At 39.9% G+C, this 19,040-nt stretch overlaps 1 protein-coding gene across 6 annotated transcripts in view; it reads left to right on the forward strand.

Annotated features, from left to right (window-relative positions):
- Nucleotides 1-18,829, forward strand: part of sertad2 (SERTA domain containing 2) — a 52,308-nt gene extending 33,479 nt beyond the window's left edge. For 4 of the 6 annotated variants that reach the window (XM_031902022.1, XM_004914712.4, XM_031902021.1 and 1 more), the window contains 2 exons: nt 5,372-5,492; nt 16,332-18,829. In XM_031902022.1, the coding sequence (XP_031757882.1) occupies nt 16,336-17,283 (948 nt within the window). In that variant the 5' untranslated portion in view covers nt 5,372-5,492; nt 16,332-16,335 and the 3' untranslated portion in view covers nt 17,284-18,829. The remainder of the gene's footprint in view (nt 1-5,371; nt 5,493-16,331) is intronic. The other 2 variants (XM_004914713.4, XM_002939316.5) reach the window with 1 other exon arrangement.
- The last annotated feature ends 211 nt before the right edge of the window (nt 18,830-19,040 follow it).

Below are 19,040 nucleotides of genomic sequence, written 5' to 3' on the forward strand. Positions count from 1 at the left end.
TTTTAGAAGGGTGAACGAGGATTAACAAAGCATATGTTAAGCTGGCCATGCATGTGGGGATGCCCAAGCACCGAGCTGAAAACTTTGGCCTTGGGGTCTGATCATTTAAGGGGCCTATGCCAATAGGATGGGAAAACATTTTAGTTTTTCCAATAAATATCTGTCCAAGCCCTTATCTGATTAAAATTGGAAAGACCTTTATTTTGGGGCCAATAAGTTGCAGAGAGTATTGGCCAATGTATGGCCTGTGCTACTTATGAAATGGCAGACAGATCTGTCCAAATAGATCTATTTTCTGTAATGATCTCAAATAATTAATTATTTCTATAACTTTGTGGGGCTCTAATGTTCTAATTACCCAGTGAGAAATGTGGTCCATAAAATCCACACATCTTGCTGGTACAGGTTTGGAATCTGTTATCTGGAAACCCATTATCCAGGCCATCTTCCATAGAGAGTAATGTTTTATTTTTAAAATGATTCAAATATTACCTTGTAATTGATTCTAACTAAGATATAATAAATCCTCATGGGTGGCAAAACAATCCTATTGGTTTTTTTTAAAGTTTGGATAATTTTTCACCAAACCACAGCCAAAAAGCAGGCAGTCATGGATCCCACGGACAGGCTTGTGTAAAAGAATTGCAAACTTTTTTACGGACCAACAGTAGACATAGCCATACACATTTTGTGCATAGGGCCTCCTGCTGTAGGTCTGGGGCATGTGCACCTGGACCCCACGTTTACTTTGGTCAGGTACATGTGTATATTTATGGGATGTTACACTGAAATGTTTGAAATTTGAATTTTTAATGTATTGAGATTCAAATTACGGAAAGATAATTTATCTGGAAAATCCCAGGTCCTGCGCATTCTGGATAACAGGTCCCATACCTGTAATAAACATTTCCAATATTGTTCTACAATGGCATGTAGATAAGAATGCCCATGTTCTGTATAGCTTAACACTCTGTCTATACCAGGGGTACTAAGCACTATATCAGGGGTACTAAGCACTATATCAGGGGTTGCATCTTAGCACTGTTGTCTTTTAGCTTCTTTGCATTTTCTAACTGATCTACTTCTCTAAAATTGTGAACTTTTAAGTTTAGGAACACAAAACATATCTATACACCATTACATACCCTATAGGCCACTGTACGTGTACAAATCAAACCGTATTTCAATTATACAACTTCCTCTTCCACTTACAATGCAAATACGTACCCAAATAAACAAAGGCATTGTCACATCTGCTACTAATTTTCTGACGCTGTACACTTGTAAACAATTTAGAGAAGTGGAGAATAAAGATAGTGAAAAATGGGATTGCCTCATATTTACAAGAGCTGTGCACCAAGGTAAAAGAACTAAATGGAGCATCACCGAAGGCATTTCAAATATTCTGTTAATAAAAATGTTCTGAAAGGATTGCTTGATTTTGTTTTTCCAACCATTTCTTGAATAAGGAAATTATGAGCCAAAAGAATACACTGATTCCATTTGGAATGCTGGCTTTTTTGGCCCAAAGTATGGGAAAACGTCAGGCCCCTTTGTTAGAAGTGTGCCTGGATATTTATGATATACAAGTGTATAGCATGTCTATGGCCTTAGCAGCAGGTTTTTTTTTGGGTGTGATGGATTTGGAAACCCCAAACTCATGAACTTTGTGCCCTGGTTTGTACTCAATAAGAAAACATCTTTATAGACCCAATGAATTGCATGACTGATATCTGCCTAAAAATAGTCCTGATTTTTATCTGGTAGGTTCAGAATCTTGTAGGATGTAGACCACATTGCACTTTTGATGTAGTCCTCTCGCAATGGGTCTCCATAGACCTCTGTTGTAATGAGTGTTGTCCTTGTGGCTAAATAATGAGACCAGCTTGATGTGGCCCAGCATGTGGGTGGCCAGGTCAAGGAACGATGCGCTTATTTGGCACCCTCACCAAATGAGCAGTCTGGTGTTGCCAGCTTCATCTTTGACTGCATTAATTCTAAGAGCACTGAGTATGCTGCTTAACAGGAATTTCATGATGGTGCAGACTGTATTAGGTGGTGGGTTAGTTCTTGGAGGTAAGAACAGTACATGATCTGTAAAGTAGATAAACCGTTTCTCTTTCAGAATGAAGTTTGCCTTTGCTGGTTGAATATAACAGGTCACAACCTGCTACCAACACAGTAACTTTGCAGTACAGAGAGCCATTTGTTCCATGCAAGTCTCTCTGCCTAATACACTCTGCAAATGCACTCAAGATCATAGATACTGTAGAGTAGGTGTCAGGTTAAGTTAACTACAGCCTAGGCTCATTAAAAATAAATCCATCAGTTATATATAAATGTGATTGTTTGTGTTAAAACTCACATTAATAACCACGGAGATGGAAAAATGAGTGGCACCATCAAACTGCATTTGACCTTCCTTTTTCCACCTGACATTGTGAACTCTTTTAATATTTTATTTCACTTCAGCCAGTGAAACATGGTCAACAACACTATTTTGCACAGTGCCATATGTTGTGTATGCAACAAAATCCAATACTGCTTCATTTTCTCTCTCTTTAAACTGTCAAAAAAGATGTAGAAGTTTAGTGGGGGTTTTTGAAGGGCTGCAGGACTGTAACTAACCCAGGACCTACAATTCTTCTACAAAAAAAACACACACCAGTACATGGACTTTGCAGAACTAGAAATTGCAGAGACACTAAGTCAGTGGCAAATTACCCTCACTTTGAGGTGATTCTTTTTGAGGGGTGATCATTATTATATAGTGAGCCAACCCTCTAATCCACCGTTACTTCAGTCCCCAAACCTCAAATTCTTAGGGGGTGATCAATGTTCAGATTCACATTTTTTCCACATTCAGTATTCGAATTATGGTTAAACTCGAATGTTCGATATTTATTAACTGCAATAAACTAAAAAAACCCGAATGTTAAACCTCGGCATTGCGAGTTCAAGTAGAAGTCATTCGGAGTTTTCCTAGGCAAGATTCAAGCCATTTTTTCAGTTTGAGATTTTCGAGTTTTTTCAAGTTTTGTAAAAATTCAAGGTTCTTTTTATTTAATCAAGTTTTTCAGATTCAGATTTTTTTAATAAGTAAGCAATAAACAAACATTCAAGTTTGAAAAGACAAGTTTATTCGAAGGTAAGGAAAAAAAAAACACTTTAAAATTCCCAAACTCGAAAATTGATAGATAAGCCCATTAATCTTGTTTTTCCTGAGAATTCGCACTAGTGATATGTGAGTTAACCAAAAACCCGCGGGTCTGGCAGGTTTAGGTTGAAATGCCTCCTCTGCTGTAGGAGAGGAACCAGCGCTGCTTAAGGGAGGATCCTACAATGGCAACATTTTGTGGGTAAAGGTTTTACAGGTTAAGGTGAGGAGCAGGTTTAGTTTTTCCTGACTTGCACATCACTAAAGCAAGGTGACCGATATCGCAAAAGGCTGCGGATAACAGTCAACTCATCGATCGGCCAGGTAAAAAGATTTTGATCGGGTGCCATTGAAGGCACCCAAGCAAAATCTATGTCCAGGGCTGAATCGGCAGAAAGAGGTAGAATTTCTATTGTTTCTACCTCCATATCCGACAATTCAGCCCAGAACATCAGTGAAGGGTGGGAATGATCTTTCTTGCAACCGATGGTCGCACGAAAGATTGAAGTTGCTATGTGTATGGCCACCTTAATTGTCGGAGACGTATTTAGTCCATTCACTATGTTGGGGGTTAAAATTAGCGCAAATTCCACTGACTCCCCTCTAAACTGAATGACTTAGTAGCACATTAAACAACGGAACTGCTTATTATAACATTAGCCGTTCATATTGCGCACACGGGGGAGTGGACAATATTTTAGCACTGCACATTTGTATTCATGGGGACCCTGTATAAATAACTTGTGCGGGGCCCCAAAGTTTCTGATGGTGGCCCTGCTCACCTATATACAGCATATATGTCTGTTTTATAAATGAAACATTACAATGCTATTATGCATGTATATATTGAATATAAGGACTTGGACTTCTTGTGCAAGTACTTTATAAATATGTTTTTGAGTAAAGTGTGTGCTCGTGTGTGTTTTTCCAGTACATGAGAGTGGGAGAGCTTAACACCATCAGCACATCCATAAGAGCAAAATGTTCTTGGGAAATGATAACAATTTTAAGTTTTCCACAAAAAGGGAAGATTGACCTATTACCCATATGTGGTTATGAATAGGCTCTTGTGCTCGAAGAAGTCCATGCACAGTGAGCTCCTGAAGAAAAAGGTTTAAACAAAGGAAGAGTAAATGTGCAAAATAAAGAATGGCGGTGGTGTCACACAGCAACTATGTGTACAGCTGCTCGGCCAGCGCCGTTGAAGTAAGATGCCAAAAATACACTGCTCGTGCGCAGGGACACATTCGCCTTCTCAATTCGTCTGCCCAAAGAGGGTGAATAACTAAATGGCTGTGAATTTCAATTTCTGTATGCTCGGAGGGGTAGGGGAGTTGGTTATGAATACTCCTATTGTAGTCCAGGGTCTGTGGTGTTTGTGTAATAGCTTTTATTTATCTTGATTGCTTATTAGAAGGCTGCCCAATCTCATCAACTGATCATTTTTTTTTTTTACCAGTGACTGCACGTAGGGTTTAAAAGGACATCTATCAGCTTTTATAGCAATGCCTGGAATTGTACCGCCAATTAAATCTGAAGTTAGCCACATTAATGTGCAGTGGCAAATTGTATGCCATTTAATTGTGAGGGTAGGCTTTCAAAAACAGATGCGTTCTGTTTGAGTAGGTATTTATTTATAGGTGTAATCTGCCATACTGCTTGCTTTCCACTAATTCAAATTTCATCAGTCAACAGTAGTACTATATGTATTTGTTTCTCTTCCCTAATTAAAGGAGTTGTTCAACTTTAAATGAACTTTTAGTATGATGTAGAGAGTGATATTCTGAGACAATCTGCAGTTGGTCTTCATTCTTTATTATACGTGTTTTTTTTAATTATTTAGCACCCTGTTCAACTCTACAGTTTGGAATTTCAGCACCTGTCTGGTTGCTAGGGCCTAAATTATCCTAGCAACCAGGTGGTGGTTTGTGGAACATGAATTGTAGAGAGCCCAAATAGAAAGATGGAAAGAGTCAGAAGAAGAAGGCAATATATTTAAAAACTACACAAAATAAAAAAATAAAAGACAATTGAAAAATCGCTAATAACTGTCCATTTCTTAACACACTGAAAGTTAACTTAAAGGTGAACCACCCCTTTTACATTGGCATTAGACTGGTAAAATACCGGCCAGAAGTCAACCTTATTTACAGTGATTGTTTTACATTTAACTTTACCTCCTCCGCCATTCTTACCAGTATAAATATTTCCCAGGTTCCAGGGTTGTACAGCAACAGGAGACTTTCGCACAGAGGATCCTCGCATCTTGTTTGGCTCATTCTCTGTTATACAGAGAGTTAGAATCCCATGACTGGAAGCAAGAAGATAGGCACACGTATGTACCAGGAAAAATGCGCATAGAAACAGAAACTGTATAGAAACGTTATTTTCTGGGGCAGATCTATTAATATGTGGGGGAAAATTCCTTTCTTGCTCCATTTTGGTTCACTACAAAAAACTTGACAAGAAAATTTAACAGTGTTTCCTAGCATTTTCCCAATGGGAAGAAATATCAAAGGCTTTTTTAAAATGTAAATTGTGAGGAAATTTTCCTGTATTTATAAATTTTTCCTGAGTTGGTGGCTTGCAGGACTCCCCAGTATAGATACATTGTGATCAATTTCCGGCTAAAACTTTTCATGACTTTACACCTCAGTGGACAGATTTGAAGTAGACTTTGTTGGCTAGAGTTGAAACCATGCTGTTATTCCTCCAGCTCCAGCTAAGACCAGGGCCGGTCAGAAATGTATTTGCCTGTTCCATCCCCAATGGACTCATCTGCTCCTCTATCCCCTGCTGGGTTTGGCCTGATCTGTTGCACTGCTCCTTTTGCATCATTACTCAGTGCCTTTTGTATCCTAACCCTCTCCCTATCAGTCCCACCTCTATCCCCTAGCTGGAATTCCTTTTTAAGAAAGGTGGCAACCCAGTTGGCAAAAAAAGTCCTATAAGATAAAATGATTTTCACCTGCTCAAAGCAGGAGATTACCTACTGAAGGACAAAAAGCAGGGAAATGCTCTAATAATCTAGCCAAGTTGTTAAGTGTGCAGTTTGCAGAGACATCCATACATCAAAAGTGGATGGTGGGCAGGTTTGTGACAATATTTTCTGCCTCCCTCCCTGCCCACAACATAACTAAACCCTGCGTCTGGCTCTAGTAGTGTCTGTTTATAGGTGTGTGCCTGCCCCGCCCTCCCTGTAATGTCAGAGATGGGGTGGTTGTGTACGGGTCTATATAACAGACGCAGAGCTGTGTATTAGGTCGGGTGTGGATTTAGAAGGGGCAGGTGGGAGTCAACTATTTCCCAACCTGCACATAACTAGTTTGTACCCTGAATCCTTAAATTTGTCATTATAATATTATTTTGTTACTCATAAATCATTATGGATTGTGCCATTCTGCTTTATTTCCCAGAATAGAAAAGCACAAGAAAAGACATACATTAAAGGGGTGCTTGTGTAGATGGGCGCGTTGGGTGCTTGTGTACAGGGTTGGGTGGGAGATAAAGCAGAATGGCACAATCCATAATGATTTTGGAGCAACAGACTATACTGACAAATTGAAGGGTTCAGCGTACAAACCTCACAGTAAAAGATGATTCTGATTCTAAAGAAACGTAGTATAAAGTTTGTTTGTTGAAACTTTATAAATGTAATTGTAGCAGGAACAACAATTCAATCTTTGATTAATTTGCCCCTCTGGGAAATTCCTGAAATTCAAATTTTTTTTTTCATTTACATCTTTTCAATCAGAACGAAAAAACAATAGGAGAAAATAATAAATATGGGGAAGACTGGTTATGTGAAAATGGGAAAAGAAAACTCTGCTTCTAATCTCATTGAAACAATCATTATATAATACTAATAATTATAATATAAAAGCAGTGCCCCTTTATAAAACCAGGGGGAATAACATGCAGAGAGGAGGAGTATTCCTAACACACAATGGGCCTCACACTGAGATGGATGAATGAGACGTTAGGAAATATTTTCCTTCTTTCATTATACACAGAAACCCGGACGTGGATGAAACACCGGGATATTTATAGTAACTAATAGTAGACACACCTATGGAATCATTTATTTTTGTGCACACCCCAATCCTTTCTGTGTCTTGTCGGGACAAAGACAAACAGATTTATGGTTACTCTTTCTCATTGCCCTTGTGGCTAATTGACATAAAAATGAAGCATCCCGGCGAGTGCCAGGCATTGGCACCTGAGCCTGCACCATTTTTTTATTTGCCACATGTTGCTGTACCACTATGGGGCAGATTCACAGCAACCACATTGATTAAATAGAAATAATCACCATGGTTTCCAGAGATATGAAAACATTTTTTAGGGCTCCTCAGAAACCCATGTAAGATGGCCTGTTTCACAACTATACATAGATATTTCTCATCATCCTTGCCCCCTCTCCTTCCAGCAGTGGTAGGGTGTGCTTCCCCTATATTTGTGCCCCAATGTAGGCATCAGTCCATGTGGTATCAGAGTTTTTTTTGCTTCTTAGGTTTAGGCTTCTTAGGTTTGCTTGTTCAAGGTGGCCATGGCCACTTTTGGTGTTACTGTCAAACAAATGTAGTTTACAAATACATACATTGTATAAATGTCTCCAAATCCACATTTACTGCTGTGGTCTAGAAACAATAGGAAGTCTGCCCTTATCTGACGATTCAGCCCTAAACACAGCTTTTGATCAAAATATTTTGTCCCGCCCAATCGATGAGATATCCAAGGCTTTTGAGATATTTGTCGCCTCGTCAATCCACCATATGCACACCGAATATAGTGTGAAACCTTGTTGGCCAGCTATAGGCTAGTTTTTGTATGGTGCAACATAAAGTCAGAGACCACAGCAGTAAATTTATACATGTGGATTTGGAAACATTTATATAATGTATGTATTTGTATATTACAGTTGTATGACAACAGCAGGGTGCTCACATGCAACAATATGACGCTAAAAGAAAATAGACCGATAGTATAAAACCGTTATATGTGTCCAGGCCAGGAACAGCATTGTGATGAATCTGAACGGTTATCTGCTCAGTTGCAAAACTTGGATTGGTGGACAGTTCTAATGTCCTGTATTTGGTAGCATTCCTACTGTGGCTCGGCTGCAAGCAGAGGATGACTAAAACGACACAGAAGTCTGTTTAGTAGATGAGAAGTAAAGCCGAGCCTGTGTGCAGGGAGAGGGAGGTAGGCCCCTTGCCATACTGCAGAGGTCAAATGTTTTGTGAATGTGAGACAGCAGAGCCATTGTGGAAACATTACTCCACCCATGTTTTAGCTTTCGTTTGTGAGCTGGCACACTCGCACATGTTGTGTTATTCTCTTCCCAGCAAGCGCTTCTCAATGTGATGAACTTCAGCTGGAAGGGATAAAAGGCAGCAGCGAGGCTTCTTCTCAGGACTGAGATTCCTTTTGTGAGAAGAGCTGATAAGGGGAAGCAAACCCGAGTGCTCTCTGCACCTCTGGCCAAAGGAAATACTTAAAGTAGTGTGCACTGGATAATGTATAATATTAATATTAGCCCACTCATTTTTAGACTTTGAAGTGGCTCTTTTTGGCTTTGTGGATGCAACTTCATTTTACACAGCAGAGGTGGCATTCCTGTACCAGTTCCTTTACTGCCGAAATACTATCTTAGCCCATTCTCTACTAAGACCAAAGCCTAGCTGGCCAGTCAGCCATTACTCTTATATCAAGCCTTTGGGGGATTAGATCTAACTAGGGATGACCACTTTGCTGTTTTATGGTACATTAAGGGCGTATAGCAAAGACCTTAGCTTAGCTATGAGTAGCATGTCGGGACAATGCAAGGCACTCATGCCATAGCCATATGTCTCATACTTGTATTTTTAGCTGTGTGCTGTCAAACTCACTCTTTCTTGGCCCTACACAGCTGGCCAGTTATGTTGTGCAGTGAACCTTTATCTGCTCTATCACTGTGTACTACACAGACATTTCTGAACCAGAGCTTCCATTTTTTAATAGTACAACTGCCTTCAGCCTCCAAAGATTTTTCCTTGAGAGGCAACTTCAGGCGGCTTCGGGAAACTGAAGTGATGCGTATGGCATCGCATAAGCATTTTCCATTCTATCCGGTGGGATGGCATTTTGGGCAAATGAGTTGCCCACGGTAGCAAAGATTTATCATGGACGCCTAATCTCCCTGTGTGCCACTGCCCTTATGCTGTGCCCGCAGTCTGTCTTTTGGCTTATGGCACATGGCTGCTGATTTAGCCACCTCCACTACATCTAATAGGACTGGAATATACCTGTCACTTCACACACAGACTGCATTTTAGCAGGAAAACACACACACTTGAGAGCATTTTCTGGTCAAAATCCTCTTAGAGTACATACTGACAACTGGATTTCAATTCTGATGTAGCCTTCGGCTGCTACAGCAGTTGCCGTGATGCACCCAGAATTGTCTAATCAGCTGCTTGCTTGTTACTATTTAAACTTACCCTGCACAGGCATGTATTGCTGGGCACTGAGAGTCATGGCAGCTGCCCTCCTATCATTGTCAGTAAGGACCCAGTGCTGTGCTTGCTGCTCTCCCATGCGTGGGCTATTGGCTAGGGGAGGTTAAGTGCGCTGAGTGAAGCACAACACATAAAGTGCATCCCTGCAGCTCAGTGTGGCTGACATAGGAATATTCTGCTGATTTAGCTCTAATTCCTGTTACAAGGAGCCACAGAATAGCCGCACACAAGCTTCATAAATTAGAATTTATATATAGGGATACAAATCTTGTCCAGGTCCAAAAGAGTGTATTTGGTTGCCAGTTAATACAACTAAAATATAAAATTACATGCAATTTGAATGTTTGGGACATCTAAAGGGACATAGGATGCCCCACCCTTCTGTTAGTACATATAGCATTATCAGTTAGTCATTATCCGTATTCTAGTGAGGTATTGCAGTACCATGCTTCAGTCCCTTTTGTCACTTATCAAGGGCACAGATACAGTGTTAGCTTAGATATGTCACCTTGAAAAAGGTCATCTATATATAATACATTTATAATATTCAGGAAATTACCCTGGTTTTGTGTGTGTGTGTCAGACTATATCAGAATCACGAGCTAATACTAACTTTATTTTGTCTATGTAATTTATAGCTAACTATATTATATTTATGTACACAGTGGCCTGCTGTATTATGTTTGTATATGCAGTCTATTGTCAGTGATTGTTGGTGGAGCTAGGGTTGTCATCTTTTCTAGAAAAACATACCGGCCTTGATACACTTTATCTTTTTTTTCCCTATTAATAACAGTGGCATCAGTAATAATTGTTACCAGCCAGATGGCAACCGTAGGTGTATATTCAGCATTTGGCTGCTCCAAGTCTGTGCAGTGTGTGGCTGTGCACATGTAAAGTCAAAAACCATGTAGTGGACACACATTATATTTACATTTAGATGATGTAGCACACTTATACCTGTTATTTGTTTTCTGCAGCAGAGGTCGTAACCAATTCCCATAGGCAATCAGCTGTAGCTTATAATTTCCTGTAAACGACTGACAGCAAGAGAAGAGAAACATCTCCCGTTCCTGACTAATAGTTGTATTTGTCATTTCTAACCTGTACTATTAACTTACATGCAGATAAAACCAATCATTTGCTGTGAAACCACCTTTATAAACACATTTGCTGCAATAGCATCTGCCCCTGGTTCCATATGGTGCTGCTACCTTACTTTCCTCCCCTGCCCTTCTCTTATGCTATTAAATCTATTGTGTCTTTGAACTGATGGCACTTTGTGTAAAGATCACGTCCCATACATCTGTTTTAACTACTATAGCTTGAGGGGTATCTGTACAGCAAGTCCAGGGTGTAATCCAGATATCAACCTTGCAGAACTTAAATAAATATTAAAAAGGCTTTAATGGGGGTGTAGTGCCTTATCTACTCATTCTCAAGCAGCCAGTGGCAATAGTGGTGTCTAAAACAATCGGAAAACTGACAACAAAATATAAATATAATTTTACAGAATTGTTTTTTTCCAAAAGGACTGTTTGTACCAAAATGATTTCAGGGAATTCTTTATGTAATTGAAACTTAGCTTCCATGTCTTAGTCAGAAACTGGTTCTTCTAGCTGCAGTCATGTTTGCATTTCTACCCTTGTTAGAATAAAGAGAGAGAGGCCACTTAAGTGCACTGTAAGGACTCATGTACTTTGGTCTTGGTGGTGAATTGTTTCTTCTCCTTATTAGAAACTGGCCCTCAGAGTTATCTCCGAAAACCAAAATGGATAACTTAAGGCATTTACTGAAGTGAGGGCTTGGCATGGGGTGTTGATGAAATGGACAAGCTGACATGCAGTGGAAGGGGTCATCTGAATCAGAAAGGCTCAAAATATTTGAAAGGTTAAAAATCACATTATAATCAAGCAACAGGATGGAGAAGGTGAAAAGCATTACCCAGTACCCTGGTAATTTGTGTGAGGCGCAGTCTTGAACATCGCTGATTTATAGACCATGGGACCATGGCTGCTGGTGACATTCTACAAAACACTTGACCTTATCCCTTGACCATTACGATGTCACAAGGTTCTCTGTGCCATTTGCAACATCGTTAATGTGTGCGTGAATTCATCCGTTACTCACATCAGCGGAACAGGGGAGATTGAATTCTTGTTTGTACCATAGGTTCCACATCTTGGGAGTAACAAAGGAGCAAATGTTAGTCAAGTTGTGTGACAGCTTCATTACTTTCCAGACGCTTCGACCAAAACAGCAAAGGGTCTGATTTTGTATTCCAGCTGCTGGAACATAATGTTTGGGGAGTCTAAACTTACTCTTCTTCCTCAAGTACATTTATCCTAGGTCTTCTCTCTGCACATTCTGCTTGCAATGCCTTTCTCCAAAACTCTCTTTAGGCTTTTCCTAAAAAGTTCCTGGTTCCAAGGAAACCATATCATTGCACACAGCAGGTCTCCCTGCCCTTTTGGCTCTTCGGCCATGACTATGTGATACTGCAGTGTCAGTGCATCAGTATATTATGTCGGTAAATGGGAAAGCCCACTCCTTGCTAACTTATTTTTTGCATTACTGTATGAGTTGGTTTTGATTTGATTGTGTATTCTAGTTACAAGAAAAAAAGTTGGCTTATCGTAAAAAAAAAATGTTGGTGTATTTGAGGAAAACTGCAGAACTGTGCTTTGGAAGCTTATTTGGTACAAAAAATTATCTTTTTATTTATATTCTATCATGAAGGCGGGCAGCACAGCGAGTTCAGAACGAGCTGAGCTTCTATTGCCTAGGAAAATAACTTTTCTCTTTTCCATGTGAAGTGGGCCCAGATGAAGAGAGCGGCCCGTGAAGAATAGACAGCCGAGTGCACAGGAAATTGAGTCATATCTGGCAAGATGAACAAGGCGTGAGAGCTTCCTGGAAACTTATGGGCAAATACCGTAGAATATGTACAGTCACATGGTACTGGGGGGAATTCTTTATTGAAAGTGCTGACAGTGCCCATTAGGGTAGCAATGAGTAGCCGGAGAGAAACAAGGGCGCAGATCCAGATAGCTTTGCTTCACATACCTTAATACAGTGATCCCCAACCAGTGGCTCATGTGCAACATGTTGCTCACCACCCCCTTTGATGTTGCTCCCAGTGGCCTCAAAGTCAGTGCCCATTTTTAAATCTCTGGCTTGGAGGCAAGTTTTGGAAGCCCAGAGCCACAGTTTTACTTCAAGTAGAGCCTCCTGCAGGCCACCAGTCCACATGGGGCTACCAAATAGCCAAACATTTTTTCATGCTTGTGTTGCTCACCAATACTTTTTACATCTTCATGTGGCTCACAAGTTAAAAAGGTTCTCTGCCTTAGATATTTGGGATATTTGGCTGTGCCAAATATGGTTTTTGTTTACAGTTATTATAAAGTATGGAGTGTGGTTAAGCAACCAAAGGAAATGGAGAGGCCTCTAGGTGGCCAGTTTCTCAGGTGATGTCGACAAACCGTAGTCTGCAGTAATAAGTGCCTTCTCAGTTTCTATACCCTATATGACTACTAAAGGATTAAGGCATTCGTTTTTCTAGTTGCTCAGAATCATTTTCCAGTATCTGTCTATATCTCTGTGAAGCCCTAGAGACCGTATTGCCCCTCCTGCAGCTGCAGTGGTGCCTTAGTTCACCCAGCAATATCATTGACATCTAAATAAAGGCATAATGATATTGTAGTGTGGGTTACTATTGGTGAATAAAAGATGATGATAGGTCAAGGATTAGAATTCTGACAGAATCCTGAAGGACTAGCAACAACAAACAAGAAGAATGTTCCCCAAGTTAGTTGTATTCAGTACTTGTACTTGCTGTTGGGTGCATGATCCATGCATCACTTCATGTTGTTACTGATTGGTTACCTGTAATCCCTAGATTAGCTTTTTCACGTGTTTCATGTATACAGGATCCTATTCTCAGTGATCACTCACTTGGCACTGAACCGCCCTGAGCTCACTGTTTTGTGAATGTGACAAGCGTGCCGCTCCTTAACGTCTGTCTGTGGCCACTGAGCCCCCTGGCTGTGCCATGTTAACACTACACTTCTCCTTCTTCTGCTTTTTCCTTTGCTTCTTTCTTATAGACACAAACCAAAAGCGAATACTGATTTATTTCTCACAATTCAGTATTTACAATTGTTGAAATAAATACGAGGAAACATTTGATCTGTGAATTTTTATAGCTTATTGTGTAGTAATCTCTGTGACCTTTTTGCTTTAGTTTTATAGAGAATGTTCATCCTGATACATTCAGACGATTTGACAAACTCAGTTTCTGTGCCACCACCAGTCTTTTTGCTGTTTTGGAGCGTGGCCACCAACGAGTCCAGACTGCACTAATGGAACTGATCTGATCCCTGATTCCACACAGACACACACTTGCACCTGGGCAGAATATAATAGGATTATGCTGTGTGACAGGCATCTAGCTGTAGCTCTGTCAACCCATGTCATTATTCTGCCCTAGATATTTTCTACTGTCTGGAATGGAAAGGGACATTAAATGGTATGGTTTTATGCTATACCAGAGGCAAGATGACTAGCGCATACCTATGGCTAAAGACACAGATACATCTTTGCAGTTTGTTGCTATGTATGCCTGGTGGCATAATTAAATAATTAAATATTATTAATGATTCAGTAATTTTTTTATGCAACATATAATATATAAAGGTGGAGATTCCTCCAGCTACAGTGCCAAGCTTCAAAGTAAAAAGCACCTCTGTACTTTGTAAATGAGTAGTTTTCCCATCATTGGCATACATTGTGGGCCACAGCAATATTCCTTTAGGGCTCCTTGTCTTTGAAACCTCTTTATAGGAAAACTATACCCCCAGAATAAAAACGTAACCAACAGAAAATTTATATTATGTTAAGTGACCTATTAAAGAAACTCACCAAACTGGAATATATATAGAATTTTTTCAATAAAAACACTTTTTCAAGTCCCTATTTGTGCGGCACTCTTTCTGTTATATATATATATATATATATATATATATATATATATATATATATATATAATATTATCAATAAATATTGCCCTTTTACATGCTTTTACTTAAGCCACCATTTGGTGATGGGCTGTGTCATTAATTGGCTGATGGGGCCTAGCATGTATGTGTGCCTTGGCTTGTTTGTGTGCACTGTGAATCCTATGATCCCAGGAGGCGGCCCTTAATTCTTAAAATGGCAATTTTCTATTTAGGATTACCCAATAGCACTACTAAAAGTATATTTTTATGAAAATGGTTTATTTAGATGAAGCAGAGTTTTACATATGACTTTGTTTATGCAGTATATTTTTTATAGTACATTGTTTGGGGGTATAGTTTTGCAGGCATATGGACCCTCTGTGATTTGGAGACCTTTACGGGACATAAAAACCCCCACAAACAAATTGTGAATCAGTGCTTGAAATATTTAAATACCTGCCACTCCGATCTTTAAAAGGTTCATAGTAAGGCTGCAGCATCCGCCTTATCACGTAGGATTGCTTCTCCTCCTCTTATCCACTCAGCCCCCTCCCCTTCAGAATTTGCTATGGCTGTTGGCTAATTGAGCATGCTCAGTTCTTCTCAACTCATAGTTCCTAATCACACCCTTACTTTTTAGCAAAGTAAGTTCTGCCTGTGTAAGGCTGCATTTTTCATTCTATCAACTTTACAGAGGACATGTGCTGTTTGCCACCGGGTGAAAGCTGCTGTTTGTTGATGTGATGGTGCTGATGAACAGAGGGGATATATGCAATGCAAATGGTGTGGTTTGGGTGGGGGAGATGTGCCCAACTAATATACATGGTAGGAAAATGTAAGGTTTATGTAAGGTGTCTGCTTGGTTTCCTGTTGTGAGGATTCGCCCACCTGAGACAGTTCTACATTTGTGTACCTGTCCATCCACTCTCCTGTCTGCAAGACTTCCCTTCCCGGGAGTGGTAGGAAACCAAGCGCTACAGCAACTTGTGAACAAACATATATCCAAGTGTAGAACTTGTTCTGGCTTGTACGGCGGATTCTTGTGCCTCTGTAAAATAAACAGCTGGGGAGAGAAACACTAAAGATTGCGGTGGGATCTTTGATGGATGTTGCTGCATAATTCTGAAAAAAAAAAATATGGCGGAAGTCATGATTAGCTATTATCTAAGGATACACTGATCACAGTGGACTGGGTGGGACCTTAAGGCAACATATGAAAGAGAGCCGATGCCATACCCATTGCTACCTTTCATCTACCTACCTATGACCCCATATACATGCCAACGGTAGTAATAGGTCAGATTGTTGTTCCTCATTGGTCAGTCAGCACTGGTGGGATCAGATTTGATTGATTTACAGAAACAGTACTACAGTTTGATCTGAATTACCATATGGTATGAAAGAAACAACCTTGTATGTGGCATTAATTTACAGAACAAGCAAATGGCAAAATAAGTCAATGGACTTTCTAGGACATGAAGGTCATATCTCCATTTTGCTATAAAGATGGCAACCATTGTCTTTATATTGTGTAGCTTTCACTTTCATTGCTGTACTCCTCTTTGCTTTATATTGATCCAAAATATAGTTGATGCTTTTAAAGACTATATTGACTAAACATGAAGTACTAACATGACATCTAATGATTTTTCTCTTTCCCCATTCTGCTTTTAGATATATGTTGGCTAAAGCAGGAAAGCGAAAGTTTGACGAGCATGAAGATGGGATGGAAGGCAAAGTGGTGTCCCCAACAGACGGACCATCCAAAGTGTCCTACACCTTACAGCGCCAGACTATTTTCAACATTTCCCTTATGAAACTCTATAACCACAGGCCGCTGACTGAGCCAAGCTTACAAAAAACAGTTTTAATTAACAACATGTTGAGGCGAATACAGGAGGAAATGAAGCAAGAAGGTAGTTTGAGGCCTGTGTTTATCAGCACTTCTCAGTCTTCAGACCCTCTTGGTGACGCCTATCAGGAGGCACAGCCTGCATTTAGCCATCTTGCCCCTTCTCCGGTTCAACCTAATGACTTATTAAGCACTACACCACTAGAGTCTTGCCTCACCCCAGCATCTTTGCTTGAGGATGACACGTTTTGCACTTCTCAGACAACTCAGCAGAATGGTCCGAGCAGCAAACTACCACCACCTCCTCCACCTCCTATCCAGCCAGTAAAGGACAGTTTCTCTTCAGCTTTGGATGAGATTGAGGAATTATGTCCAACATCTACCTCCACAGAGGCAGCTGCAACAGAAGAAGCAACGGCACATGTAAATGATGACACTGCTGCATCCAGTACCCACAAGCCAGAGGGAACACAAGAGAGCCGAACAAGTGAGCCAAAACTAATGGATTCCCTTCCGGGGAATTTTGAATTAACGACATCCACTGGCTTTCTTACTGACTTAACCTTGGATGATATTCTTTTTTCTGATATTGATACATCCATGTATGATTTTGATCCTTGCACATCCAATGCTGGAACAGCCTCTAAGATGGCTCCAGATGAGCTTCTGAAAACATTATCTCCTTATAGCAGCCAACCTGTAGCCCCAAGTCAGCCTTTTAAAATTGACCTCACAGAGTTAGATCATATTATGGAGGTTCTGGTTGGCTCCTAAGGTGACTTTTTATGTCCTGTAGCCCCACAAATTCACAGCACTGTGCATGCATTCTCTCTTGCCTTTGAAGAAAACAATAAGGATCATGGTACATTTTGCATTACGCTGTATTGGAGTGCCTTCTGTATGACTACTTTGGAGAAATTTTCACCGTGGTTCTCCAAGAATCTTACCACAGTCCACTGATGATTGCGTATTACTAACAGTTTATCAACAGCAAAGACATCAGTCTCAATTGTAAATGTTAAGCACAAGAATTATGTTGGGGAACGCTGTAAATTGCATGTGCATAATTGTCTATTTTTTCAATAAGTTTTATTGCAAAAAGGTAAATTTTATTATTTAGATAATCAGAGTCCCTTTTTGGCATTTTATTCATTCTTAGGTTGGAAAATAGAAAAAAAAATGGAGGCATTAATTATGGCTTTTACAGTAAAATAGCATATACATGGCTGCTTAGATACCGCCGCCCGAATGTTTTTATATTTTTGTACAGATTCTGTCATTTATTATATTGTTTTTCTAGAAAATGTTCAAAAAAAAAAATCCTGTGTTTGTACAAACACACACAAAATTATTTTGATGAGGTCTCAAGACATATAGCCCTTCCTATTTCTAACATGCAAGCTAGGCCTGTGCTTTTTGTAATCCTTTCAATTGGTTTCTATATTTATGGTGCAAAAATGGTCACGGATCAAAGAGAGCCTGCAATAATTTCCAAACGTAGGGCTACGTTGGAGTAGATTGGGAGTGCGCGATGAATGCTCAGTAGAGATATCCCTTCCACTTGTTATTGTTTTTACTTGGAAGATTCTGATTTTTTTTCTTACAGCCTCCTTTGTGGGTCAGATAGGGGGTCCCAAAGTGCAATCCACACACTTTCTTGGCCTCACTTGCTGGTCAGCAGACTGTATTCTTAAGGCCTGCGCCTTACTGGGTACGTCATCTGGAAATGGCTTTTCCCAGCCTGCACAAAAACAGCACATGCATAGCCTTATCCTCTATGAAATTGTGTTGAATTCTCTATAAACTGCTGAATATTACTGCTGAGGAGACCCATTAGTGCTAATTTTATTAGAATCTTTATCTTTCTTTTAAAAGTCAATGAATTAAGGAAAACAGGGGTGCTATGAGGCAAATTCACAGCAATGGATTATATGTTTATTGTACGTAATTTGTTGAGCAGGCACTAGAATAGTCCAGTTCACAAATTTTATTATGGCAAAAATAAGGACAATTTGTCAATCTGTTTTAATGACAGAGTGGCTATGTCCTATATGAACACCATGATGTGGTAAAGCAAATCACATTAGGGTTAAATACACAGTTTCTTGTAATCCGTAGAACCCTGATTTTACATTTCTCAGGGGAATGCATCAAAAAAGCATAAATTCCAGGAAAATGTCAAATCCAGGGGAAAAAACGCCACTTGCCTGTACAGGTCCGCAGGAAACGGTGTTAATTCCAGGAAAACATTAAATCCGGGTTAGTAAAATTGGGGTTCTACTGTATTGCTTTGTCATTGATTAAAGGCATTTATCTTAGGAACAGGAAAGAAGCCCTTTATGATAAAAGGTATCCGTACATAGCGGTTCTATTCTGTGAATTCCTCTATACAGATCTGTATCCCACACATACTCTCTGTCTGGAAGTAGAAAGGTGATTGCACTTACGCTATTTGTCTGCCCCAATAAATTAGAGCGATTCCTATCCAAATGTCACAGCTGTTTGACTTGGTGATGAATCCGCCTTCTGAT

Source organism: Xenopus tropicalis, chromosome 5 (genome assembly GCF_000004195.4).
Source record: "Xenopus tropicalis strain Nigerian chromosome 5, UCB_Xtro_10.0, whole genome shotgun sequence".
Classification (NCBI taxonomy): domain Eukaryota; kingdom Metazoa; phylum Chordata; class Amphibia; order Anura; family Pipidae; genus Xenopus; species Xenopus tropicalis.